This window comes from Aethalodelphis obliquidens, unplaced genomic scaffold (genome assembly GCF_003676395.1).
Source record: "Aethalodelphis obliquidens isolate GAN/ISIS:26980383/991018 unplaced genomic scaffold, ASM367639v1 scaffold11, whole genome shotgun sequence".
Classification (NCBI taxonomy): Eukaryota; Metazoa; Chordata; class Mammalia; order Artiodactyla; family Delphinidae; genus Aethalodelphis; species Aethalodelphis obliquidens.
Window position 1 is genome coordinate 19,208,603 of NW_020837955.1, and position 27,956 is coordinate 19,236,558.

Below are 27,956 nucleotides of genomic sequence, written 5' to 3' on the forward strand. Positions count from 1 at the left end.
TCAGAGGAGAATTCTGGGGATAAAAACTTAGGAGTCGCCTGCATACAGATAGTGTTTAAAGCCATGGGATTGGATGTGATATGGAAAAGAGGCTCAGGTCTCAGCTGTGGGGCCCAATGTTTAATATTCCAGTTGAGAAGGATGAATCATCAAGGGAGGGATGAGAAGGGATGGCCAGAAAGGTAAAAGGAAAACCAGGAGAGTATGAAATACTGGAAGGCAATAAAGAAGAGTGTTTTGAGATGGGGCAGCTAACAACATTCAGAATCCAACCAGTGGCCAGAAAAAAATGATCAGAATGCCAACCTCCTGTTTTTTTCTGATTTCCTAGAAATTCTGGGGTACTTCTCATTTCCTAGAAATTCTCAGCTTCAGACTTCAATTTCCCTTAAGCTTGGATCTACCCTAAAATATAGACTGTCTCCATACCTAACCCAGTTATATACATACACTCACCATGTCCACTTATCCAAATCTTACAGTTATTCATACAATTATGGAATGCCTATTATGTGCCAGGCCCCAGGATAGGATGGGGAGGGGGAAAAAAACCTAGTCTGGGTATTCAAGGAGCCCTCAGGAGCTTAGTGTATCGAAAAAGACAATCACTCAAATAAATATACTTAAATATACAGTTACAAACTGAGAAGTGCCATGAAGGAAAAATATAGGGCAACATGAGAGCCTGTCACAGTGTCACCTTGTCCGGATTATGCATGACATGCACAGCATCCATCTTTCACACACAAATTTTTACTGTGCCCCAATGCCACCCTGAACAGAGACTTGGGGGATTGCGTCTAGTAGTATCAATCACGTATCAATCCTCGTATAAATTCACCAGGTGACCTTGAGCAAGTCCTCTCCTCTCTTTGGGACTTTTTCTTCTTCTGTACAATGGAAGGCTGAGAGGTAGACTAGATCACAGGTTCTTAACTTAGGGCCCATGGATGGGCTTCAGGGACACAAAAATATATGGAAAAGTGTGTTGGGTTTTTTTTTTTTTCTAGACAGTGGGCCCACAACTTTAATTAGATCCTTCAGAGGGGTTGTGACCCAAAGAAACCCAAGGACCTAAGGAGCAGACAGTTGTGTGATGATGTGAGCAGTGAAACCAGATGACAGAATGATGGACTCTGGAAGTAAGTTTTTGTTTCTTGGACACCCATACCCTTCCCTTGACCTTGTCAACATGTACAGTGTTGGGAGAGAAGGCCTGATCCCCCTCCTATGGATAGTGAAGCTTAATCACCACATAATGGTGCCCTAGAGAAAGGATGAGAGGAACTTACCATTGGCAGCCCCTCTCCAGGAGCAGAACAAAGAAAGGTTCCCACTCCGCACAGGAAGTTTCTATTACCCTTTGTGTCACCTGCTCCACGGTGACCTGCCCTGGGTCCACTTCATCTGCTCCCCCATCATTCTTGGCTGCAGTATAGACACAAATGTACCTCCGTACTAGAGGCAAGGTTGGGATGTTTATACAAAGGAACTTTCATTAGAAACTAAAGGGAATTCCCCTCTCAAAAGAAAACACTTTGAAATTAACGAAGATGTCTGTAAATTAGAAATTCTGGATTTGACTTGTAAGAATGTTTAGCCAAAAGACAGCTTGCTTGGCATAGTCTTCAGGACATCAATCACCTTTCTCTTCCTTGTCTCCTCTAAGGATGTGGGAGGGAGATTCGGGGGCCTCTCTGAGGTCCAGTAGGTTTCCAACCCTTCCAGAACCTGTGTCTTGATCTCCTGCCAAGGGTTGGCCATACTATAGGAAAGGAAGCATTTTCTCTGGAATCCAAAAGGCTGTATGAATTACGGGTTGTGAGTTATGTGCGGGGTAGGAGAGACAAAAAGGCAGACAGAGCCTGTGCATAGCCATTGTGTTTTATTGGATCTGGTGTACTTCTTATTTTACAAAAATTACAGAGGAACCAAAAATGCAAAGCAGTCAACAGTGTTCTGATAGGAAAGGGGGCTCCCTGGGGACCCTCCCCTCAGATCACAGCTGACTGGGAGAGTGAGCTAAACGGGACAAGCAGATATATTAAGGGGTGGCGGCACGGCAGGGGTGCTGACAGTGAGGTGGGACCTGGGTCCTAATGTTCCTGCCTTCAAGGTGTGCTCAGGGGCATCTCTGGGTAGATTGAATAGAGCAAGAGGAGACTCTGGGTGGGCAATTAGGAGGCTATGTCGGGGGGCAGGAATACAGCCTGGGTATATCACAGAGTCTAATAAATGCCCCCACACTGGGTTCAAATCTATGCCCGCCTCCTTCCTTCCTTTTTCTTCTAAGGCATCCACTGTGTTGTCCCTGACTTACTCTGTGCCTCCAAGTCGAGAGGAAATGGCAAATGAAAACTTAAGTTGTAGCCATCAGAGAGGGTAGGCTGAAACTTTGGCAGGTATCAGCCAAGACAGCTCCCACCTATCTTCCCCCCCACTGCCACCACCACTACACAAACAGGAAGGGAGGAGAGGAGGGAATGAGCCAAACACCAGGATCCCAGACTCTCCTGGGATACTTGGAAATTTTCTGGGGTATTTCCAAGGAAACAAGGTCTTCTGAAGAGCCTGGAAATTCATATTCTGACAGCTTTGAATGGCAGACCTGTAGAGCTGAAAGCTATAGCCTGGCATGCTCTCACTGATAATCCCCAGGCTCTTCTGTTCTCTAACCCAGCTACCTCCTAGGACCTATGCACTGGCTCAGGCCCAAGATTACTCCCTCTACATTCTTGTCCACCTCCTACAGGGCTCTCAAAGGCCCTGGTCTGAAAGGCCAGTCAGTGCCAATGACAGAACAGCCTTTCTGTTAAGGGGGTCTTAGGGGAAATGGTTATGAGATCAGGGATGGGGGAAGCACCATAGCAGGAGACATTTTGTCTAGCACTGTGGTTTCTCAAGTGGGAGTGGAAGGGGGAGGACCACTCAATTCCTGTAGCAGGGGCACCCTCAGCACTGAGTTTCAGACAGGAAGGGGGAGCTGTTGGGAGTTGGGAACACCCCACAGATACACTCTGCCCACTCTATAGCCCCCTCAGCTCCAGCAATCTGAACCACTGAATCCCCAGGCTCTTGGATTCCTATAGCCCCCAGGGTAGAGCTAGGATGAGGACAGACCTGGGAAGAGAAGGGTGAGGTCCACCTGGACTAGGGCTACAGCATGGTCCCCCCAGGACAACTGACCCCCCTCTCCTGGGGAGCTAGATGACATTGTCAAAGAGCTGCATGGACCTCATGATGTTCTCATCCTGTAGCCATGGTGGGAGAGAGGCAGATTGGAGAGAAAGAAAAAGAGCTTATCAGAGACAGGGAGAAGGACACTGACTCAGAAATGGGGACATTCAGAGACAGAGAGAGGCAGTGAGGAAGGAGACACCCAGAGAGGTGGCGAAGGGACAGGCCTCCCCAAGTTATGAAGGAAAAAGATTCAGAGGTAGCGGTGAGTTAGGGAAATAGTACTCTGCCCAAAGGAGCCTTCTCTTACATCATTGAATCAGGCCCTGAGTCCAAACCAGGGAAATGTAGAGGGCAGGGCCCTGTACCTTTTGACAAGATTCAATGAATTCCTCAATAGTCACCACGCCATCTTTGTTCCTGTCCATCTTCTGCAAAAAAGTAGTCAGGTAGGGAAAACAGAAGGGATGACAAGAGAGAGGCAGGCAGAACTCGGGTAAGTTCCCTTCTGCGACCTCACCTCCTTCCCTTCACTCTAAAACCCAGCCTACCCAGTCCCAGGCACCTGGAAGAAGCTCTCCACGTGTTCCCTTGGGGCCTCCTCCCGGAGTGCAGGATATGTATACTTGCCCATCATGTCATAGATGGACTTCATGATATCAAGCATTTCCTGTTAGGCCGAGAGAGAAGAGGATCCCTCCTCAGAGCCTCCAGCCTCCAAACTAGAAGGCCTAGAGCCTAGGGCAGACCCCACCCCTTGCTGGTGATGTATATGTGGGTCACATTTCCCTCCTATGGGCCCTTTACACCTCCCCACACACATACAACCCCTCCAGCTGTTCAGTTGCCTTGTACCTCCTTGGTGATGCAGCCATCCTTGTTGAGGTCATACAGGTTGAAAGCCCAGTTCAGCCTGTCATCTGTGGTTCCCCGAAGAATCACTGACAAACCAGCCACAAAGTCCTAGGAAGGAGGCAGGGGAAAATGGGTCTTCTGATACCTTTCACCCAACCCTCTCTCTGGGTCTGGCCTGGCCCTGAAGCCCCAGGAAACATGCTTCCCTGGCCCACAGTCTCCAGCTCACCTCAAAACTGACTGAGCCATCATGGTTGGTGTCAAAGGCATTGAAGAGAAAAGTGGCATATGTGCTGGAGTCTGCAGGATAAGTGTGGATGAGTAAGCTTGGCTTCCAGACAGGAGAGGACTTCCTACCTCCCTACCTCTGTGGGGCTCCTCAAACCCCATTCACTTGGCATTTCCAGCCCTCTCCCCAAGTCAGCCTAGAGATGGACAGCTGCTTCTTCTCAGGACTTGTCCCCTCACCTCCTTGAGGAAAGAACTGGGAATAAATCTGCTTGAAGTTTTCCTCATTGACAATTCCGCTGGGACATTCCTGGGGGTAGCGTAGGGAAGGAAACCAGACTGAAGGAAGAGACAAAACCCCCTTCCACTCACCGCCCCTCACCCCCCAGGTTCCCACCCAACCCTCCCTGTCCAGAGACTCCCAGAGAGAGGGGAAATCTTCGTGTCTCCAGGGGGCTCACCATATAGCTCTTCTCCTGGAGGAAAGACTTCTCCCAAGCGCACAAATAAAAAACACAGAACTGACAGACCAATCTACAGGCTCCGCCCCTTCTCAAACCAGCAGGAACCTAGAAGTTTGGTCTGTGGTGGAAGGGGAGCTGTCCCTTCTCCTCCCCTCCCCTGTCACTCCTCAAAGCCTCCAGGCCAACCTTTCAGAAAAGTCCTGGATAGGCCCTGCCCCTCCCCAGTTTGGTTCTGCTTTGCACTCACGTTTTTGAAACCCCGGTACAGGACCTGTAGCTCTTTGCGCGTGAACTTGGTTTGCTCCTGCAGCTGCTCCAGACCCTCGGGCCGGTGACACACGGTGGACAGTTCAAACTCATCCTCCACGCTGTCTGCGGGGTGGGGGCGGTTGGGGGGGACAGCCGCGCCTCAGGCCTGTCCCCCACGACCCCTCTTCAAAATCACTGAACCATCCATCCCCCCCATATCCGACGCCGGAGACCAGCCTGCCAGTTCCCCGGACCCAGAGCCAAGAAGATGCTGGTCGGCTTCGAGGTATATCAGCGGGCCCAGGCCAAGGCCAGGCCTGGCCCCAGAGCCCGGGGTCTGAGTCAGCGCTGGCCCCTGGGCCCTTGATCCATGGTTGGAGGGGAAGGCCCCCAGCCCAGTCTTTGTCCCAGAAGGCCAGGAGTAGGAAAATTGGGTTGGAGAGGGGGCTTCTGAGGGTTCGAGCTCTGGGCCTCCCCTTACCAACTCAGATCCGCCCGGTCTCACCCTTGCCCCGCCCAGATCCTTCCCTCCAGCCAAGCCCCGCCTATCCCAGCCATGCCCGAGCCATGCCCCGCCCAGCTCCAGCCAAGCCCCCTCCACACCCCACTCCTGCCACAGCACTAGTGTGCCTTAGAGAAGGCCACCACCCCTGGCCCCGTATCAGCCCCGCCCCTGTTCCCAACATCCATTCCCCAGGCAGGTGCCCCCACCCCAGGCTCCCGAAGTCCCCCGCCCCCGCCCCCACCAGGAGAGTAAGTCACCTGGGTCCAGCGGGCGGGGTCTGTGGGGGCGGAGGGAGGCTGGGGCGGCTAATGCTGAAGGGAGCGAACTGTCACCGAGAAAGCGGAGGACCCGGCCAGCTGCACACACCTCGCCCCTCACACTCACAGCAAATCTCACAGACCTGCGTGTTACAGTGCACACACCCCAGCCCCCCACGCGCACAGAGGCACACGTAACGAATGAGCACAGACACACACGAATCGGACCCCGCGCACATCCCCCTGCCCTTTTTCCGAATCGACCCCCATTGTGGGACCCAGCAGAATCAAACACAACGACCTTCTCAAAACCGGGCCTTTATAGCTTGCAAAGATGCAGTATGTATAATCCTGTGAGGTGGGCAAAGCCCAAATGAGGAAACTGAGGCCTACAGACAAAGCGAGGTCACTCAACTGGGGACCAGGCTGGTACTAGGAAACTCAGGTATCCTGGCATCTGGAGGAAGGCGGGCTCCATCATTACACTTGCATCCATCTAGTCAAGACATTGATGACCTACATCTCAAGGCCCAAAACATGCCCAGGGGCGGGGAGGGCGGCCAGACACTAACCCCAGCTAAGCCACGCACAGACCCTCACAGCCGCCTGGTCCCACCCCTGCCACACTGGTCACGCTCACACAGGCTCAGAGTGGCCTCAGCCTGTCACACTGACCACGCCCAAACACCCAGATCCTGCCCATTTCTTACACCCAGATGGCCCACACACTCAGGCCCCGCCTCCAAACTGACCACGCCCACACATTCCGCTCTGCGCTGCGTAGCTACGCCCCCTCACACTCCTGGTTAGTCAGTGCCCAGCCCACCTCCGCCACATTGGTCACGCCCACACACACTCACGCAGGCCGGCTCCCCTCACACCGGTCACACCCCGACACATACGGGCCCCGCCCCCGGAAGCACAGGAGAGGCACTTGCTTTCACTGACTGAGGGCAGGGCTTGGGGCCCGCAGCAAGGCAGCAGCTTGAGGAACCGCTGCTTCAGCGCTTTTTTAGTGGGCCCTGGAGGGTGGCCTGGGAAGAGAGAAGACCCCAGGAAGGTACATTAACCCCACTGTCCCTCTGTTCCTTGTACCCTCCCCACCATCACAAATCAACCCTGGCTGGGGGCAGGTGTTGGGGGAATATGGGGGGTGGGTAATGGTGAGAGTAGCTGGGGCCGGTTAGGGGAGTCCAGTGGGTTTCACAGGCATGGAAAGTCCACCAAGGTGGCTCCGCACCTTGTATAAAGGGACACAGCTGGGAACAGCGAGGTGGCCGGGGGTGGGGGGAGGAAGTAGCATTGGCCTCAGTCTTTGTTGACCCAGTGTCCTTGGCTCCAGTGCTACAGCTGGACCTCTGAGGGTGATGTCCAACCCGGGGGCTGCCTGCCTCTCTCACACACACACAGTGACAGGTGTGTATACATAGTATGATAAATCAGAGTGATGGATGCCACACAAGGACCGCTTGATACCTAGTACCTCATTCATACCCAGTGGCCTCCCAACACATGCACACACACACACAGACATACACACTTTGACCTAGTACTTCTTAATACAAACATATACAAATGTGACTGACCTGGGAAAAACATGACAGACATACATTAGGAACCATACAGGCCATCTTACACACAGCACGATCAAACCACACAAGAACACACAATGACCCTGGGACATCACATCACAGTGTGGTCACCATGACATATCAAGGTCACCACACACATGCCCATATCATATTGTGACCTAGGTGCCCATGGCACCCAGATACCTAAGACTGCACCTCACCTACAGAACCTGCATTTGCCCTGGGTACACCCCCACCTTTCTTGCCTATAACCCCTCATTCCAAGGCACCTAGAATCTTCCCGCCAGCAGAACAGAGTTCTCAGAGAACTCATCCACCCTAAAAGTGTGTCCCTTCCCAGTCTTTTCCAGTATGGCTTACTCTTTGAAGGTGAAATGATAGCAAACTTTCAGGCAATGACAGACCTTGGAGATGAGTATTTTGTTGTAATGTGGGACTACCCAGAGCCCACTGATCACAGTTCTCCTCACTTCCTCTTATTTACACATGTGTCCTACGGCTCTAATTGTATCCCAGGGAGACCCTCCAAGTTCCTGTTGTGTGTCTATCTCCTGGCTGCACCCACCTCCAGACTCGAGGGCCAGAGCTCACTGGACCTGGCATACTGACTGAAGCTGGCCTCAGTCCATTCCTGGAGGGGCCCAATTTCCTTTAGTTGTAGATTGGCACCCCAGCTCCCTTGCAGGCCCTGCCTTCCAAGCCGGCTCCACCCTCAGGAAGATGCTGTGCTCCCAGAAGGGAACTGCTTGAAGTCAGCACCTCCTCTCCCTCCCATTTGTCCTCTCTCCCCAGGAGCTATGGAGAGGTGGGAGGGAGGCAGTGAGCTGGGTGAGGGATCGATGGCGGCCTGGCCTCTGGCCCAGGGCTCCATTAGCCCGGACTTTGGTTTCCCGAAGCCGATTGTGCCTGGGGCCTCTGGTGGTGTAGTAGCCTCTCGACTGGGGGTTGGCTCCCCCTGCCTCTCCCAACCTCCCCCTCTTCACACATCCCCCCATCTGGTCCCCTGCCTGCTCCAAGGACTCAGTCTCCTCTTGGCTCCTCTGAAGGTGGGAAGAGAAAGGGGGTGCCTTCAGCAGACAGGATGCCTCCCCCCTTCCCACCAATAGTCTAAAGGGGATGGAAAGTTAGAGCCCGACTGACTTCATCTTTTCAGGACTGGATGAATCCCAGTTCATCTAGGACCAATCCCTGCGATCCACCCCACCCCACCCCAATAAATGCAGCAGAGGATGGAGGGTAGACTAGGAGTTTTCTGCTCTTACGGAATTCTAGAGCAGGCAATTCACGGACCTTCTTCCCTAGCTCCTTTCACATTTTTTCAGTTCTCCCAGGTGTCTACCCTGCAGTCCTCTTATCATGGTTCTTGCCTGTTTTCCTGTAGCCATGCTATGGAGCTGCACAGGTCTCGGCATGAAGAAGAGGGAGAGGCTAAAACTCCCTGGGGAGGCAGAACATGTTCCTCTCTCTACCTCCAGTATCACTCTCCCCACCTGACTTTCGGGTTGGGTGGAGAATTGCCTTCCCACTTCCCACTCTAGACTCTGGAGCCCATTCTGCCCTTAGATCCTGAGAGGACCTGGGAGAGGCAAGGCGGCTTGGGAGGCAGGGTCCCTGATCCGATCCACCCCTCACTGTCCTACCAGATTTGTCTATGAATGTCTCATTCACAGTGATCCCACTCCTGTCCCTCCAGAACCCACCCCATCCCTAACCTTGGGTATGGAGCTGGTATAACATTAGGGAACTCTGGGAATAGCCACACACACAATCAGATGCCCAAAGAGGCTCAGCCACACACTCCATGCCCCTCAGGCACAGTCACATCTGCCATCTCATAAAGCGACACACTCTGTCACTCAGACGCAGTAAATCACACCCCTGTCACATACACAGGCTCAAGTAGTCATACGTTTTGTCCTTTCTCACACACATGAACACACAGCCACACCCCCTGTATCTCTCACACACTGAGTCCACACACACCCTGTAACCCACACCTGCAAGGATGGAGGTGTGGTGAGTCACACACATCTTCAGAGCCGTTGTGGGTCCCTGGCCCCAAAAGGGACTCCCCAGAAGTCTGGTGTTATCTCAGGACCCCTGGAACCTCCTTCCTCTATTCCAGATACCCCTGCCTGTCTCCAGACTTTTCCTCATTCCCCCCAGTTTCCCCTTATCCTCAATCCCAGTCCCCCCATGCTGTACCCCCTCATCACCTCCCTGGCTCCTGGCCCTCTCTCACCTCCCTCAGACACCCAATCCCCCAGATTCCCTCCTCGCCTCCCCCAGGTCCACTCCTTGAGTCCCCCTCTTTGCCTCTCCCAGATGTCCTGTTCCCCCAACTCCCCTCCCCCAGATGTCCCATCCCCTCACTAACCTGCTTACCCCTGCAGCCCTCACACCAGTCATAAAGTCAGAGTAGTCTTCTCCCCAACCCTGCGGGCCACTGTCCTTCTAGCCAGCGGGCCAGACATGCCCAGACACCTGGGTTACCTTCCAAGGAGACAGGCTCAAAGAGGCCAAACTGCTCCAGCACCTTGACAAACAGGGCGAGGACCACAAGCACAGCGACCATCTCCAGCCCTTCCAGGTTCATGGTGGGCCGGGGGCATGGCCCCACAGGCTGAGGCTGGCCCTCCCTTCTCACACTTCCTCCCCCTCAGGCTCCCCAGCCTGAGTAGGACTGCCTGCAGTCTCCCTCCCCCTCTCGCTCCCCGGATCTCCTCCCTCTCCCCCTCCCCCCGCCTCCCCACAGGCCTCCCAGCCACAGCCTCCAAGCCACAGCCTCTTCCTCTTCACGGGGCCACTCCTGCCTATGGATTGGTATCTCCTCCAGAGCTTTTGGTGTGAAGGCTATGGGCCAGGCCAGACCACAGAAGGGGGGCAGTGCCCTGCCTCTGCCCCTGAGACAGCTTCCCTCAGACAGCCTGTGGCTACTCTGTACCAAAGAGAGGGGGCAGAGGGAAGACCTGTGCTTAGAGAGAAGGCAGGGAAGGGCAGGGTGTGTGTGTGTGTGAAACTAGGAGCTGCCCATGCATAAGTAATAGATGTGTGAGTCAGAATATGTTATGGGTATCTGAGTGTTTTCTTGTGTGTATATTCCTGTATGTGTATGGAGAGTATGTGTACCTCCTCTTACGTGTGTCTGTGTGTGTGTTTACACATGATTGTGCACCTGTCTTAGCGGTGTGTGTGGTGTATATGGGTATGTAACCTGGGTGTCTGTGGGGTGTGTGTGTGAGAGTGTATTGGAGTATTTCTGAGTGTGTATGGGGTGTGAGGTATCTGTATTTTAGCAGGGTTGTGGCATGTGGGTCTGAAGATTGGTAGTATGGATGTGTCATATAATTAGGAGTATGGGTCTGTGGTGGTTGTGTAATTGTATCTGCATGAAAGTGTATGAGAATATAAGGGAGGAGAAGGTGGTGACCTCTCCAGTCAGGAGGACACCACCACCATCGATTGCGGTTGTCATGGAGACTGAGAGGCGGGAAGCACTCTCTTCCCACAGGCCACAGGGAAACTGAGGCCCAAGGGAGGGAGGATTAGGTCCAGTAGCCTGGTCAGGAAACAGCCCCTTAGCCCTATCATGACCCTTTGGGGAGGGGACTTATTGCAGCTGCCTTTGGGACCCAGAGAATCAAGCTCCTTGGGAGAGGAGGGATGTGCTCTTCCTTTCCACCTGGCAGGGGCCTCAACCCAGGAGCTGCCAAAACCCTCCCTGTTCTTTGGGAATCTTTACTGAGCTGATGGAGAAACCCAGAGTAGGAGGGAAATCTGAACCTTCCAAGGGAGCCACACAGCCCCGCTGTATTCCTGGAGCCCCTCCCCTGTCTTCCAGTCTCCCTCAAAGTGGTGGTGATGGCGGCGGTGGTGTCCGTAGTGGGGTGGGGAGAGGCTTGCAGAACCAGGGAGCCAGAAGATAAGAGCCTCTGGGTTACTGCCACAGCTGGCTAGGGATTGAGCACTCAGTATGTGCTAGATAATGTGCTATGTGCTTACAGACATTATCACATTGAATTTTCACAATAAGCCTGTGAAGGAGGTACTGTTATCCCCACGTTATGGGTAGGAAAACTAGACAAAAGTAGCTTAAGAAAATCTCCAAGATCAATAAGTGTCAACCCAGCCTGACTCAGCCTGTGCTCTAAACCACCACGCTACACTGGCTCCTTTCATAGACGGCTTGCTCACACAGGAGGCCCAGTTTAGGGGGATTAACCCAAGGGACCCTTGCCACCTCGTCCAGCTCTGGGATGTGTTTCAGCCTCAATTGTGGGGTGGGGGTGGGGATGGGGGCTAGTCCCTACTGCTTCATTTGAGGTTCACGGATCTGCAGTTCTACATGGCCACCACTGGGGGGTCAGGCATTCATCTCACACCGTATCTTACCCCTTCCCTCTCCACCGACCCTTCCAACATCCTTGGGAAGGAGGGTATGCCTCCGGCAGGCTTGGTCCTCTGCTTGTCCCCCCTCTCTCCCCCAGGAAGAAGTCAACTCAGGGACTGTTTTTGGCTTCTCACACCTTTGGAGGTTACAGGTTTACAGATGAAATGAGCAAGCATCTCCCTCTCACCGTCCAAAATCCATGCCTGGGATTTAATACCCTTCCCGCACCCTCATCGGCAGATACGTTTTTTTGAGCCAGTTTCGCCTCCTCACTGTCCCCCAAACACACCAAACCCAGTGCTATCTCTGTGGCTTTGCTCCTGCTACTCCCTCTGCCTGGAATGAACTCCCTTTTGCTCTCCTATCCTACAGTTCTTACCTGTCCTTTAGAGACAGCTTAAATTCCCTTCCCTTCAGAGCCTCCAGCCCTCAGCAGGCTCCCAGCTACCTGAAATTCTACGGTAGCCCATTGGGCCCTCAAAACTCAGCACCTAAGTCTGTAATGTTATCAGTGGGAACAGTAAAAGGAGGCAGCATAGCATGGTAGGTAACAGTGTGGGCCAGGGTGCCAGACTCCCTGGGTTCAAATCCCAGCTCTGCCCCTTGGAATTAACTGGGAAAGTTCTTAATCTCTCTGTGCCACGGTTTCCTACCTCATATGGTTGCTAGGCCCTCCTAAATGAACTAACACACGGAAAGCTGTTAGAATAATTCCTAGCACAGAGTAATTGCTTATAATTGTTTACTGCCACTATTAATAATATTATATTCCCCCCTTACATATCTTAGCAATTTACAAAGCATTTCCACAAACACTGTTATTTCCATGTCTTCTCATGACAACCCCATGAGGTAGGCAGAGTGAAAAGTATTGTGCCCATTTCACTGATGAGGTAAATGAGGCCCAGAAAGGTAAAGGAACTTGCTCAAGGTCACCTAGCTAAGAGGAGATGTTGCAAATTTGAACTCAGGTCTTTCTGGATCAGTCCTGTTTCCTCAATTAGATTCCAAGCTCCTAGAGGGCAAAGATGTTAAAAAATTGCACCTATACAAATTGAATGCCAGGCTCTGAGCTGGTGCCTGTGGAACAAAGGTGAAGCAAACAGGGTTCTGGCTCTCCTGGGCAGGGAGAGACAGCCCACTGACAGAACTATAAGGTATCTACTCATTCAAAAAATATTTGTTGTGTGCCTACTATGTGGTAGGAACTGTTCAAAGCAGGCCATGAAATGAGCTCTAGTCTTCTAACTGGGAGCCCAGGAAAAACCTGGAGAGGGTATTTTTTGAGCTGGTTCTTAAAGGATGGCTAAACTGTCAACAGTCTGCCTTAACAAAGGGACCAACATTTATTGAGCATGTTTTGTGTCCTTGATACTTTACACATGTTATCTAATTTAGTCCTCATAATAGACCTGAGGGGTAGGGTCTATTATTCCTGTGTTTACAGCTGAAATGGTCAGATTGAGTAGCAGTATACCCATTTTGCAGATGAAGGAACTGAAGCTCAGAGAAGTGATTGTCCCAAGATAACACAGATGATAAAGGATAGATGGAGACTTGAACCAGAACCAGTGATCTGCCAGCTCCCTCAGGCTGTCTCTCCAACGTGTGTGGAGGTGTCAAGGAATCCTGAGTGACTGCAGCTTAGTTGGTATTGGGGTAGATATGAGTGATAAGACCAGAAAGGGGCAGATTCCATGGAGCCTTGAATGCCAAGCCAGGCTATTTGATTGGAAAGAGGCAGAACAGCAGCATCTCCTTGCTCTCTGCTGCTGATTCACAGATGGACAGATTGACAACCGTTTAGCCGGTTGCCCTGTCTGCAGATCCTCCTCTTCCTTCTCTCACCCTCACCCTCAACCTTCAGAGACCTTGACCCAGCCTCACAGGACTCAAGGTCCTAAATCAACCAGGCCTCTGGTGAGAGGATCTGATAGAAGTGAAAGAGCAAGGTGTTTTTCAGGCTCTCTCCCCACCCCCCACCCCCACTCAGAGACCTCTCAAGTCTCTGGGCTCTGTGAGAAAGTTGCCCAGGTCTGTCCTCCCCAAGCATCCCTGTGCCACCTTGCTCTTCACCCAGAGGAGTGAAGTCTTAATGAAAATACTTCAGGCATAGTGAAGGCTGAAGGGAAAACTATCTTGAAGCATTAAGTGAGCCCTCCCTTAGATCCCTCAAATCTCACCACGGAGATACACCTATCAATTAGTTATTTACCTCCCGAAGTTCAAACCCAGAGAAATACTGCCTAATGAAGGGGGCCCATAGTATGTAACTGTCCCACTTTCCCGTCTGCCCTTGCTCCCCTAGTGAAGAACCCAACCAGTAAAGACCCTTCTGTCAGCCCTCCAGCCCCACTCCATCCCCAACTAGGCCAGAAGACAGAGCAGCCCCCAGCTGCATCAGGTAATTAATGATCTCCTTAGGCCCTGGGGCTATTTTAGGGCCTGGAAGTCATGCCTGCTATGATTGAGAGCTGGCCCCGCCTGGCTCCAGCCATCTGTCACTTGAGACAGGCCCAAGCAGGGGGCTTGGAGGACACATGCTTCCCAAGAGACATCCAAGCATGGCTTTGGCTCAGCCCCATCTCCTCTCCTTCTGGGAGCACATTGTAAGGAGAGGCCTGCTTATATTCCAGGGGCTCAAGGGGATACTGTGCAGACAGCCAGAGAACTACAGATCCCAGAATGCCACCAGGCTAGGATGTTTTGGTCTCCCCAGGTCAGGTGGGGAGGAGTTGCTGGGTTCTGTGGGCCCTGCCCAGGCAGCTCTAAGGAAACCCAAGTGGAGGTGTGCATAATCTCAGCAGTGCCATGATATGACACCCACAATCCATGTCATAAATTGAACAAATCCCACACCAAGGTACAACCTTATGAAGTCTATACAGCTAACTTAGTGTGACTCAGGAACCCCCAACCCAACTCTAAAGCATAGAACTCCAGGTACATGCAGTCTTAGTGTCACAGAATTCCAGGGATACGTAACCCTAGGGGTGCACAGCCCCAGTGATCACAACCCCATTGAGGCACAAACCCCCTTAATACAGACTCCCAGAGATAGAAAAAATGGTGACATACAATCCTTATGCCGCACAAGTCTATCCATCCATCATGCATAAACTCACTAGCTGAGTTCATGTTGGTCCAGTCCCACCTCAGGATTTTTTCCTTCTGCACACTGCCCCTAGTCATCTTAAGATCCCATTAAACTAAGCAATTCAGTAAAGAGCTTTGCCTTTTCCCTGCTCTGCTGCAAGCTTCCTCCCTTCATCCCTGTGAGGGGCCTTGCCCCTTACATCCACCTTGTTGAGGCCCCCACCTCTGCTCTCAGTAAGGAGCCCTGCCCCCTCTTCCACCATTGTGAGGGACGATGATGCCCCTTCTCCTTTCCTCTTTGAAGACCCCTATGTCCTTCACCTTCTTTTTAAGGGACCCTATCCCAAGCTCCACTTCTGTTGGAGTCTTGCCTTTTAAACTCTTTTCTTTGAAGGATCCTGCCCCTTCCATCTCTGTGAGGGGCCCTTTCTCTCCCCACCTCTGTAAGGCTCCTATCCCACTTCGCTTACTTTTTGAGGGGTCCAGCCCTTTCCTCCCTTCCTCATACCTGGCGACAGCGACCCAGTCACCAGCTGGTAGAGGGATCGCGCTGCCTGCCCCAACGGGCTCCGGAACCTGCGGGGGCATCTGTTCATGGTCCTGCGGTGAGCACAGAGGTCAAGCTCCGCCCCCAAGGCCCGGGGCGTTCTGATCTCCGCCCCCAACGGAGTGGGCCCTGCGTGGGCGGCGCGGGAGGGCCGGACCCATAGGACCAGGATCTCAGGCAATAGAGCCTCGGTCCGCTTCCCGTCTTCTCCCGGCCACACGAGGGGAACTCACCCTGGCCTCAGCGCCTGAAGCACCCGCCCCGCAAATTCCCAGACTCGGGCGGGGCGGGGCCGGGGGGGAGGGGCGGCACGGACTCTCCCTCACAGCCTTCTCTGGGAATATTTTCTGAATTTCCGGTGGGGAAGGGGGCACCCGCGGTTTTTGAAAAATGAGCTGGGGAGGGAATGAACATTATCTTTCATTGCCCCGCTTCATCCCCTCATTCTCTGCCTGTCACACCCCTCCTCTTCCCATTTTGACACAAAGATGCGAAGGGGTTTAGACGACCTAGTTGTCATGGCAACTCCCCACACTTCCATACTTCCTGGACCAATGGGCGCGAGAGTAGGAGGGAAGAGGAGGAACTGACCAGTGTATTGGAGTGACAAAGCGGCTGCAGGGACGTGCCCCTACTGGTCTGTCTTCTGTCTCTGAATATCTTTTTCTTGTAACTGTTTTGTGTCCCTGTGTCCTGGTGCGGCGGGTTCACACTCTCCCCTCCTATGCCGATTGTCAGCCAGATGCATCGAGGAGAAGCCCCCCTACCCACAGTCCTGGCCCTGGACTCATCCCTATCTGGTTATACCCAAAGTAAACCCTTCCAGGACCCACTAACGCCTTTAAACTTCTGACAGAGCCTATGGGGATCCCACTCTTCCGACTGGGATCCCGTATTTTTGGCTGAAAATCCTACATTTACGAGGCGAGAGTCACCCCTGAACTCCATGGAACCTTGCCACTTGATTTGGCAACATCCTCGTCTGGAATCAGCTCCGCAAGCATGGCTCCTCTAAAACCACACGGGGGCGCGCCAGTCCGGGAACGATATTTATGGCCGGAGGGACGCAACTCCGGAGATCCCAGGCCGGGACCCGAGCTCAGGACTTGGCCAGCCAGGTCCCAACTCTCTCCTCATCTTCTCCAGTCCTTTCCTTGCTTCCAGCTTGGACAGGACCGCAGCGGATCGCTGCCTTTTCCCACCTCGCCGCACTGCCAATAGGTCCTGCCGGGCCCGGAGGTGCTAGATGCGGGGCGGGGCGGGGTGGGGTTCAGATTGTTTTCTCCTAAAAGTCTCCTCCAGATTTTTTTTTTTTTTTTTTTTTTGCGGTACACGGGCCTCTCACTGTTGTGGCCTCTCCCGTTGCGGAGCACAGGCTCCGGACGCGCAGGCTCAGCGGCCACGGCTCACGGGCGCAGCCGCTCCGCGGCATGTGGGATCTTCCCGGATTGGGGCACGAACCCGTGTCCCCTGCATCGGCAGGCGGACTCTCAACCACTGCGCCACCAGGGAAGCCCCCCAGATTTGTTTTGAGCCTGGGGTGGGAGTGGGTAAGGAAAGAGGCTGAGGCAACCCAGGATGACCTGAGGTATGACTTTAGCGCCCCCTCCCTGTCAGCCTGATAGGCCGGGATGACTGAAGCCAAAGAATACCCCCAGGTCCGATTCCAGGAATCCCGCCTGCACAAGGAAGGAACATTGGGAATTTGGCTGGTCCTGCTGCACTTCCGCCTTGCAAGCGCTTCAGCACCGCGGACAACGACTCCCCATCCGGCTTCAGCTCAGGCGTCTCCGAGCACCCACCGCCTTAACACCGGCTTCCCAACCCCATTTATCTCCCGCTGTAAGATAAGCCCTCCTTAGAAAGGAGAGCTCCTGGTAGTCTTATTTCTACTTCCCAAGTCGCGTGTGGAGCTATCTACAGCGAGGATGCTGATGACGTGGAACACGATTCTTGATGCTTGTCAACATTTGAACTTTCTATTTCCCTTGGGGGGCAGGCAGGTGGGAAGTAGTATTTCCCATTTTACAGATGAAAAAAATGAGGCCCAGAGAGCAAAAGTCATACAGAGCTGGTATTCACACTTCTATTCCTGCACCTTCCCGTACAAGGGCTTCCCCACTTCCACCCAATCTCTGATTCAAATAGCCAAGTGGGGAGCAGATGATTCCACTAAAGGGGAGAATCAGTTAAAGCAGGAAGAAAACACTGATTAATGTGGTGCTAATGAGGGCGCTGGGGGCCTTACTACTCTCAAGGATCCTGAGTTGGTGAGAACACAGTCTAAAGCAGAGCTAGTCACCTGGACCTTTGTAATCCATCCAGGCCTGAGGCACATCTAGGGCACATCTGGGGCCTGCCTGAGTGGAAGGGCTCCCCCTTCTGGGAGTCTGGGCATAGGGACGAGAACCTCCCCAGGGTGTGTTAGTCAGGGAGACACTTTTTCAAGGTGTTACAACCTAGTCCTCTCCTCATCCCCAAGTCTTAACCTTACTCTCCTCAAGACAAGGACAAGGATCATGGCCTCCCTTCACCTCCCCAGCTTGTTTCAGACACAGGGCAAACAGTCTCCCTACTCCCATTCTCTGTTGGAGTTCTTGGGCAGGCTGCACAATGAGAGACAGAAACACACGTATATGGAAATGTACACAAGGTGACACAGTCACCCACACAAACACGTGGATCTGCCTACCAAACCCAGGAATATGCACAGGCACAGATGTACTGGTCTCACATACCTCCCCAGTGTGGGAGAGAGAGGATGCCTGAGCAGCAAAGTGGTTTGGGGGGATACTTAGAAGGGGAGGCCACATGGCACCTCCCAGGCCTAGAGCTTCTACCTCTGGGTCTGGAGGGGAGGCTAGAGGGTTTGTTTTCCTCTGGGTTTGGGTGAAGTTCTGGGAGGGTTGTTGGGGGTTGAAGGAGCTTCAGTTGTAAGAATGATCTCTAAATACTTTGTGGGGGGGGTGCTGATCCAGCATTAACCAAAGCCTCCCCACAGGAGCTGGTGACGCTCCTGGAAGCCAGGCTGGGTAGATGGACACCAGAGTCCTTCCTTGGGTCGACCGGGGCTATTTGTGGAAAACATGGGGAAGCAGTGGTGTGCACTAAAGACCCCCTTCTGCCCCAGGAAGCCAGAGAGGCAGCAAGGGTAAGACATGCCATAGACACTCACAGAGCCCCACTGCAGACATCACCACGTGAAAGTACACAATCAGTATCAAACACCAATATAACCCGCACAGTCTCACAATTAAAACACAACACAACCCACTTTAACACATGCTTGTCCCAGGAGGTTCACAGTCATAAAGTCTTACAAAGAGACATACCACCATAAAGTGAAGACCTGACACATACTGGTAGTCACATGCCTCTTCATACAGAAAATCACACACTCAAAGCACAGAGTTGCACACAGAACAGAGATACTTGGTTAAAACAACTTCATTAGTACAATCAGGGTCCTACACAACTTCACTGAAACATCTGACAAGACATACAATTGCACAATCACAGGCAATCACACTCACCCTGGCTGTCACCAAGCCCAGGGCACATGGCAACCAGCTGTGGGAGGCGCACACACATATATACACACAGACACAAAGAATGACAGGCGCTCTCACACGTAACACCTCCCACTATAGACACCCTCCTAGCCTTGTGTCATGCATGCCCACACCTGCTGCCTCTCCCCACCGGCCCACGTGCTCTGCCCCCAACCCTTCCACCACCACCACCACCCCCGCGGGACCCAAAGCTTTGAACCTCAGTGTCCTGCAGCCCAGAACAGCCGGGAGGGTACCTGGGAATGGGTCAGAGTGTGGGTAAGGGCCTGGCAGGGGTTAGAGGGGCTTAAGGGTCTGGGGGGATGGAATCTACCCTCCTTCCCCCGATTCCCAAGCCACTGACTCACCCGTGAGCTGGTCATAGGATCCGTCCAGGTCTCGGGAATCGGACAAACTCTCCTTACGGCCCTGGCCCCGCATGGCCCCCGGCGCCCCCCTCCCGTCCCAACGTGGGCCGTGGGAGGGGGCGCCGAGTGGCTGGGATAGAGAACTCACACGGCGCCCCCTGGCGGCGTAGTGCGCTGCCGGGGGCTGGTGGCTGGAGAGTCAGCGCTTGGGCTAAGAGCCTGCGGACCGCCGCGGTCTAGGGCCCACCTGGGGATCCTGGGGCAGGAGCGGGAGGCTTGGACAGTAGGTGAGCGCAGAGCCGGAGGCAGAGTGGAGCGGAGAAGAGCCCGGAGCTGGAGCCGAGCCGCCTCTCCTCCCGCCCCCTCCCCGCGGCTGTCACCGCCACCTCCCCCCTTTGGCGCTGCCGGGATTGGCTCCCCCTACCCCCGCCCCCTCCTCTTTGCAGTTCGGGGGAGGCACCCGGTGAAAGGGTGAGCTGAGAAGTGCGGGGAGGGAGACGAGCTCTCTGGCAACACTACCCCCTAAACCTGAAGTCCCGGGTCTTGCGGGTGGAGGAGGGAACAGGGCCAGAAAGGCTCCGCTAGGAGGAATCCCCGCCCCCGATTCTCAGCACTCCTTCCCCTACCCTCAGCACTGGCCCGGGTACGTATGAGTCCCCTGTTCGGTCTCCCTGTCAGCCCCTATTTTCTCTGTTGTTCTCCACCCATGTATGAGTCTCTTTGACCCCCACCAGTGCCCACCCTGCTTGAACGGGGTTAGGGATGCAAAGGTCAACTCAGCCTCTAACGCAGGCTTATCTCAGGCCAGTGGACTACAATTTTCTCTTCTCCTGGAAGGACCCCTACCCTCACCCACTCCAGGACCCTGTCTCTGGGCCCTATTCACTCTCAAGGTGCCTTCTTCCCTGATCTAATGACCCCCGCTGGCCAACTGGGAAGAAAAAGAAAAGAAAGAGTGAACCAGGTCAGTTTCTCAAGACTTTCTTGTTCTTTTGTTCCTTTTTTTTTTTCTTTCAACTTTCCTGCCCTGCTCTCTTCTGTCACCTGCCCTGTTCTAGATTCCTTCTGTTTTCCAAAAGATTTGGGAAATGATTGAGGGGTCTGGGGATGCAGGCAAGAGTGGGGGAGAAATGCCCTTGTTACGAGGCCCCCTTCCCTTAGACTAGCGCTCTTTTTTTCTGAAGCTAGCGGCTAGCACAAAGCTCGCCTACCTCCAGCTCCCAGGAATGGCTACTGAACAACTGAGCCTACTAGTCTGACCTCCCCCACGATCCTTCCTGGGCTCCTAGCCCATGAGCTCCCCAACCACCATGAGGATTAGGGGCGGGGGCAATGTCTGATGTGTTTTGATGGTATGGTGGCAGTGTCCCAGGTAATCCTGCCTGCCCAATGGCTCCTCTGGAGGAGTGACCTGCTGAGACGGAAAGCTTCAGCTAAAGTGACCCCAGCACATTTAATCTCTTCAACTGGATTAATTTACAAGCACTTGATTCAATTAACCCAGCAGGAATTGTGGTAAGAGTTCAGGCATGAGAAGGGGATGAGCAGCCGAAGGAAGGATTATCTTTGGGAGCAATGCCCTACTCCTGGCTTTTCCCTGACTCCAGAGGGTCCTCCACAGACCTGGTATAGACATTGGGGCATGGACAGGGCATAGACGGCTCCTTTTGGGGTTAAATTCTAAGAAAGGATGGGATTCCTATTTGGAGTTCTTAGAATAGGTGTATGTAAATGGGCCAAGAGATGGGCTTTTAAAATGGAGGGCAAGGAGTGCTTTGCTTATTGCCTCATGCCCTGGACCTGCCCTTATTCACTTCATATGAAAGGCTGGCAGGAATCTAGAAGCAGCCCAAATAGGCTGGCTGGCCTCCTTAACACCAAGTTTTGAGGTAAAGGGATTTTCTTCCTCTTCCTTCCTTCCACCCAAAAGGCAAGGGAGGCTACAACTTCTGAACTGAACTGGCTTCCACGAGGACCAGGAGACTGAGAAACAGAGCATATAAGGGGTTCCCTAACCAGATGAGACCAGCACCTCCGAGATTACCTTAACTCTGTCATTGAGAAAGGGGTTCTGGGTAACAGAGATTAAGGGGAAATAGAAAAGACACTAAAAAGACTGTCCCATACAAATCAATTTTTAATAACTTCAAATTGCCACCAGCTTCCAGCTCCTGCTCCTCTGGGGTTTATCTGTGGAAAAACTGTGGAAAACACTAAATGCCCCAGGCTGGACTAGCCATCTAGTGATCAGAGATGACCCTGCCCTTGATACCTTAAGAATCTACAACTATACATGGCAGCACGATGGTGGATTCTCTGGAATTTGCTCAATGTCGGAGTCGGAACTCTGGTTCCCAGGGAGGGCGAGTACCCCAAAAAGATTTGAAGCCAAGTGGAACAGCAGCTGGGGAGGTCCCAGACCTGCTCTCACGGCTGGATTCTGATACTTACTCCCAGATTCTTCCTGTGCTGCTTGCCCCCTACCATCCTGAGGGCTTTAGAAAGTGCTTTAGAAAGGGAGGATCTCAGAGCAGCAGCTACTTCAAAGGCAGCTGTGGGGCAGGAAAGCCTACAGTAGTAGTCCCAAGGAGGCCGTCCAGAGAAGGGACCATAGGCCAACTTCCCAAAGGTCGGCCTCTCCACGATGCTCACCTGGCCTGTTTCAGAGCCTGGCCCCAGCAAGTTCTCTCCCTTCCAGGCACCAGACCACAGCAGGAACAGATTCCTCCCCAGAGGAAATTCTCACGCAGGCTGGATGTAAACAACAGCCGGGTGAGGGGGAGGAACACGTGGAGGGGAGCTCAGCAGACACAAGAAAGGCTCCCAGAGGAGGGGGTAGCTAAGGAGGTGGGGAAGCTGCTGGAAAGGGAACCAGCAAAGTAGGCACCTGAGGGCTCCAGAAAACCTGTCCATGTTTATTTCACACACACACCCTAAAGACAATTTAAACCAGATTGAAAATGAAAAGCTAAGGTGGTGACCCTGTAGTGCTGACGAGTCAATGGGCTGGAAGGCAGGGCAACGCAAACAGGTACTCCCGTTGCCAAGAATCAAATCCACAAAGTGGTGGTCAGACAGCAGAGGAGTCAGCTCTGGATTCAGAAAATAGAAAAAACGTATCCCATTCCTACCCCACCCTAAGCCTGAGCTAAGGGTCAAGTGCAGGTGGGGGCTGGGGACACAGATTTCTGGGCACAAAGGAAGCAGAACTGGCTCCCCCTACATCTGAGAGTTAGTCTGTTTTCAGAAGCCTAGGAGAACCACTGACCCCCCAGGTGTTGGCATCACCCTAAGGCTTACCCAACAGCTCCTGAAAATTAGTCAGTAGCCACAACTTGTAATCTCAATTGGAAATATGAGGGGTTGTTCAGAGAGCCCACCCTGGAAGTCTCCACATTTCTGAAGGTGTCTCCCTGTGCCCACCCATCCTCTCCCCAAATAAGATCATCCTTGGCTTGCCCATCCTGGCCCCTGCTGTCCGAGCTCCACTGAAGTGCGGCCTTCACCGAGAGACCTCGGTATCTGTGTTTTTCTCCAGCTTTGGGAACAGGCCCTCTACCCTCGCCCCCGCCTCCAGCCCAGGAAGCCTCATGGGTAAGGGGCAGTCAGTGGCTGCCCAGGTATGCATGGCAGCCTCAGGAGATAGTGGAGAATTCCTTGAGCAGGACTTCCTGGCTGAGTGTGTGGAAGGCCAGGTTCCTCCGGACGTTGGTGCTAATGGATCGAACCTGGGAAAAGGTGAGGGAAGGTGGGGGGGGAGCACAGGCAGAGAGAAAACAGGAGAGAGTCCGTTACAAACAGCAGAGGGCAGTGCCTGAAGCACAAGGCCAAGATGCAGTGCTAGAAGTTTCTCTCTTAGGAAATGAACCCTTAACATCTATCATCCCTGCAGGTAAATGAGCAAACAATTCCGTGATAGTCGGAAGAAAAGAGAGGTTGAGAGACAGGAATCCTAGTGGATGTGAGCAGAGCGTCTGAGCACCTGATGAGGTAGAAACAAGCACAGACAGGGAAGGAGGGCTGAGGTCAGGCCTTTGTCCTTGCCTCGGCCAGGCAGAAGGGGCCCTGATCTGGTCAGTGGTCTAATGGAGGAGGAGAAACTGAGGCCAGAGGACTCATGCTCTGGAGCTACCTCTCTTTGGATGTGTTTTGAGTCTCCTCAATCTCCTTCTGTATTTATCTACTTTTCTGGGTTGGAAAGAACGGTTAGAGATGCAGCCCTTGTCTGTCATTGGATGGCAGGAGTATGATCCAAGGAGGCCAATAGCCAGGATCAGGTCATACAGCCAGTGAGTCCCAGTTGTGAAAGTAGGACCCAGGTTTCTCAACTCCTAGTCCAGCACTCTCCATACCACAAAGATGCCTCCCCACTTGAGAGGGAAGTCTAGCTGTATCCTTGCTATGTACCCACTGCTCATGCTTTCTACCCACAGACCAAGAACCTTGCAGGAAGTCCCGCCTGTGTCAGCAGGAGAAAAGACCTGTGGGAAAGGGGTCAGAAGGCCAAACTCCCTGCTCTGAGTGGGTTCTAAGAGGAATCCAGCAGACTCTGGAAGGAAATTCATTCATGGGAAATAGAAGTGAACATCGAATGAGAGACAAAGCAGGGGAGGAAGGAGAAAAAGAATGTGTATCTGTCTTAGGCCCCAAAGCCCAGGGAGCTTTTCTTCAATTTCTGCTTTGCTATGGGAAACTTAATGAAGTCATCAGGCAGGAAGCAGAGGAACGGGCAGCATGGCAAACAGCAGGCAGCTCAAGCTCATTAGCTCCAAACCTAACCAGACCCTCTTTGCTTCCCTGTGCCAGAGGTACAGATATGAGGAGAAATGAGTAAGGCACAGGTTAGTGCCCAAAAGCCTCAAGAGAGCTGCTTGAACTCTCTCCTCCACAATCCTCTTCATCTCCCAATAACTTGCTGAACACCCCATAAAAATACTGTACTCTGCTATCTTCTTATTACACTAGTGGCTTCCCTGTTCCCAACTAACTCAGTCCAGAGTATATCTGCCTCACCTTGGGGAAACCCAATAATCCCAGGAATGCCATGTCAGGGTCAGAGTTGGGCTGGGTTTAGCACAAGACAGGTGATCTAAAATCTAGCACCTTCATCATGGACTGGGCATGGGTAAGTAAAAGCTGGGCTGATGCAAGTTCTGCCCCAGAAGTGGGAGGTCTGAGGACATGGGAAGTCGGTACACAGGCCTGTGTGCCCTGGTCTCAGCCCCCAGCCAGGATGATCATGCACAACCAGGCAGGTGGAGTGGCAGGAATACAGGGAGACTGGGCTTTTCCTGAGAGCATCTTCTGAGCACAGGACAGGACAGGGACCACCAACAGGGTAAGTCCAGTTCTGTGGAAATGCTGACTGGGAGGTAGAGTAGGAGGCAGAGCAGATGTTCACTGGCTGCAGGTGACCACGGGAGGGGGCTGCAGAAAGCTGAGTGACTGGAAAGTAGGAATGGGGGCAGGGAGTGAAGACTGGAGAACTAGACTGGAAGGGCACTCAGACCAGGAACCAGTTAGGAACTTAGGAAGAAGTGATTACATAAGGAGGAGAAGAATCAATTACTCTCATTAGTTACCCTGAGGACAGGATAAGGAGTAATGAGCCAGAGCTGCCACTGGGAACACACGTCAAACTCCAGGCCCAGCTGGAGCTGTGCAAGGGCTGTCACCATGGCTGCAGAGGAGAGGTGTGCACTGCTGCCTCAGGCCTCTCACCCTTCCCAGCCTGGCACCAGCACTCTGGGGAATATCTTCGGCTCTCACTGCCTGGTCCTTCCTGGACTGCTTTGGGAGATAAGTTGCAAACACAATCCAAGCAGGCCTCTCCAGTCTTATTCCATCAGCCTTTGCCCACCTGCACAGTAGGACCCAGTGGCTGGAAAAGGGCCCTTAAGAGACACAGGCAGAGGTGGAGGCGGGGCACACTCACCAGCTCTTTGAAGAAGGCGGCTTCCTTGTGCTGCTCGGAGTAGCGCTCATACTGGTCCAGGCCATCTTGCAGCTTCAGTGTGAGCGTGTCATAGTTGGCTCGCACTACCTCTAGCACCTGGGGAAGTCAAGGGCCAGGTGGGGCTTAGTCCACACGAATCCTAGGTCATTTGGCCCCCACGCCCCTCCTGCTGCCCTACTGCGTTGGATTCAGTCTGAGACAACACCCCCAAGAGACCTTGCTCACTACTTATTACCCTGAAAAAAGCCTGGCCACGGGGAGTGATTCCTCAGGTTTCTGGGGCCATGTTTTTGTTTTTGTTTTAATTTTTATTGAAATATAGTTGATTTACAATGGTGTGTGTTTCAGGTGTACAGCAAAGTGATTCAGTTATACATATATATAAAAATATATAGGGAATTCCCTGGCGGTCCAGTGTTTAGAACTCCACGCTTTCACTGTCGAGGGCATGGGTTCAAGCCCTGGTTGGGGAATTAAGATCCCACAAGCTGTGTGGCATGGCCAAAATATATATATACACACGTACATACATATTCTTTTTTTTACATTCTCTTTCATTATAGGATATTACAAGATATTGAGTATATAGTTCCCTATGCTATATGGTAGGTGGGACCAGTTTCTAATCTCTTCCATCCCCTGCCTTTCCTGACTAGTCCAGCCTGGTCACCAGGGCTGTTTACTGTGGGTATGGTAAAGAAGCATGAGAAGAGGTGACAGAATAGTGAGTGTCGGAGCCCCTCAGTATCCCTGATACTGAAGATGCGTTCTCAGCCATATCCTGCAGCTTTCTCTGGCCAGGCTGTCAGTTGCTGAGTAAGACTTTGCCAATGTCTCCTTCCTTTTCCTTTTCTGGGAACCACATTTCTTCAGTCCTGGGATGCTCCTCAGCACCATCTGCCACTTGTTTTCATCTCCCAATGCCAACTCAGTCTTCTTATCCATTGCCTGGATGGAACTTTTCGGGCATCCTAGCCTTGGAGTGTAGGAGACACTTTCTAAACTAAGCTAGAGCTTATCTCATCCTCTTTTGTTCTAATGAGGGCTCCCTCTCCTACTATGCCTCTGCTTTCTATGGGGGTGGATTCAGACCTCCACTAATTCCAGGAACCTTGGATCTCTGTGGTTCCAGAAGGAAAGGACTACCAAAGCCAGTCCTGATACGACTTCGGCTTAGCAGACCATAAATCAAAGACAAGGACAATCAGTTACATCACGAATATTTAGAGGTGAACTAGCCCAGCTCCCTGCTGCCCACTGTAATGAAAACTATTTTGTATATATCATGTCTATTATTAGCAAGACCAGACTAGTATTTAGAGAGTGTAGTACTATCTTGCCAGCTTGAAGATAATTATATTTGGGTTATACAATGATTAGTTACATCAGAAGATGTAGATCTTCTACATTAAGTTGGAAGAAGTGAGCTGGGTAGAAAGGAGAGACCAGGAGAGTGAATAAATTTTCACTGTGGCAATCTGTGTGAGAGCTATTTTGCAATTTGATCTGACCTGGGAGGGAAGTGCATGACGTTATGGAGAGCTCCCAGCTCAGTTGGGAGTCTTGGGAGGAAGGAGTGTGATGAGGGAGGCTTAGCTCCAACAGAACGTAGGGGTGAAGGGAATAAGCTAGAGTCATCACTGAGCACAGGGACTGAGAATGGATTCCTGAGGGGTACAAAGGTGCCTCTGGGCTGTTCCCTTCACCAGTTCAGTCTTGTGCCAGAGAAGACTTCACCTAGTGGCAAACACTTCTGCCTGCCAAGAATTCCTGAGGAGAAAGTAGGGATGGAGAACACAGGCTTGTGTTCCTGAGTTTGGGAGGGACAGCTACGTCAAAGGTCTGGTCCAGATTCAGGCTCTTTTCCTCCAGACACCCCACTCCTCAAGGTCACTTTGCTAAACTATGTCCCACAGACTCTAGCATAGGCTAGCTCCTTTGCTTCTAATTCCATTTGTCAGCTCTGTCGGCAAGAGGACCAATACCCAGCAACGCCAGTCACCCACGAAGTAATCTGGCCCCCTCACGCACGTGGGCTGTGCTAGTGGCTGAAATATCTACGGCCAAGGTCTTGGCTCAGAAGTAAATGGCTCAAGCCCAGAAAAAGGCAAAATTCCAGAAAAAGGCAAGATGGAACCAGCTCCCAAGAATCAGGCAGAATAAAATAATACATGCTTTTCCAATCCCTGAACTCTGGGCAGCTTCAGCAATGGCTATGACCCAGCAACCTGGGCTCAGCCTTTCCTAAGGGGTGTCAGGTGCCAAAAGACAAATACCATGCTAAAGCTAACTCCTGAGAAGAAGAAACAGCACATCAAGAGATGCAATGAGAGCCTCAGGCAAGGCCGCCCTGATCACCTGGGCTTTCTCTCTTCTTGCCAGGGCAGACTGGAAGGTATAAGGTATTGCTCAGAACACGGATTTTTTCTTTCCCAATAAAGTTGGCTTTTCCTGTAAGAGCTTAGTTCAGTTTCTTGCAGGGAGGTAAAAGCAGAGAAGGCCCCTGAGCTATCAGCTCCTTGGAAGGAAACCAGAGGCCTGGCTGGACTTTGTGCATGATCTCAGCTCTCCCCTTGTCCAGACATTGCCCAGGGTCATGTTCTCCTTCCCTGGCCCTTTCTTGTGTTCACCCAGCCCCTGCCATTTCCTGCCCATATCACTTCTCTTAAATTTCCAAGAGAAGAAAACATTCTAAGCTCAGGTCTGGGCCCCAGCCCATTC

The 27,956-nt window shown here is 52.5% G+C and overlaps 2 protein-coding genes across 15 annotated transcripts in view; both read right to left on the minus strand.

Annotated features, from left to right (window-relative positions):
- Window positions 1–993: 993 nt before the first annotated feature.
- Window positions 994–19,577, minus strand: KCNIP2 (potassium voltage-gated channel interacting protein 2). 7 transcript variants are annotated; one of them, XM_027112382.1, is made up of 10 exons: window positions 19,280–19,577; window positions 6,674–6,769; window positions 5,736–5,834; window positions 4,972–5,096; window positions 4,501–4,570; window positions 4,262–4,332; window positions 4,033–4,140; window positions 3,743–3,847; window positions 3,546–3,608; window positions 994–3,251 (listed from the first exon to the last, which is right to left on the minus strand). In XM_027112382.1, exons 1-10 carry the CDS (start codon window positions 19,350–19,352, stop codon window positions 3,204–3,206), a joined length of 858 nt encoding a protein of 285 aa, XP_026968183.1. In that variant the 5' UTR covers window positions 19,353–19,577; the 3' UTR covers window positions 994–3,203. The 7 variants fall into 7 exon arrangements, 6 of the variants coding, with proteins under 6 accessions (XP_026968183.1, XP_026968184.1, XP_026968180.1 ...); XR_003433899.1 differs by lacking the exon at window positions 19,280–19,577 and adding an exon at window positions 9,821–9,929 and having other exon boundaries at window positions 4,972–6,769; XM_027112383.1 differs by lacking the exons at window positions 5,736–5,834; window positions 6,674–6,769; window positions 19,280–19,577 and adding an exon at window positions 15,322–16,466.
- A 1,821-nt stretch (window positions 19,578–21,398) lies between these two features.
- Window positions 21,399–27,956, minus strand: part of ARMH3 (armadillo like helical domain containing 3) — a 176,667-nt gene continuing 170,109 nt past the window's right edge. For all 8 annotated transcript variants that reach the window (XM_027112371.1, XM_027112374.1, XM_027112376.1 and 5 more), the window contains 2 exons: window positions 25,215–25,331; window positions 21,399–23,007 (listed from right to left, as the gene is read on the minus strand). In XM_027112371.1, the coding sequence (XP_026968172.1) occupies window positions 22,915–23,007; window positions 25,215–25,331 (210 nt within the window). In that variant the 3' untranslated portion in view covers window positions 21,399–22,914. The remainder of the gene's footprint in view (window positions 23,008–25,214; window positions 25,332–27,956) is intronic.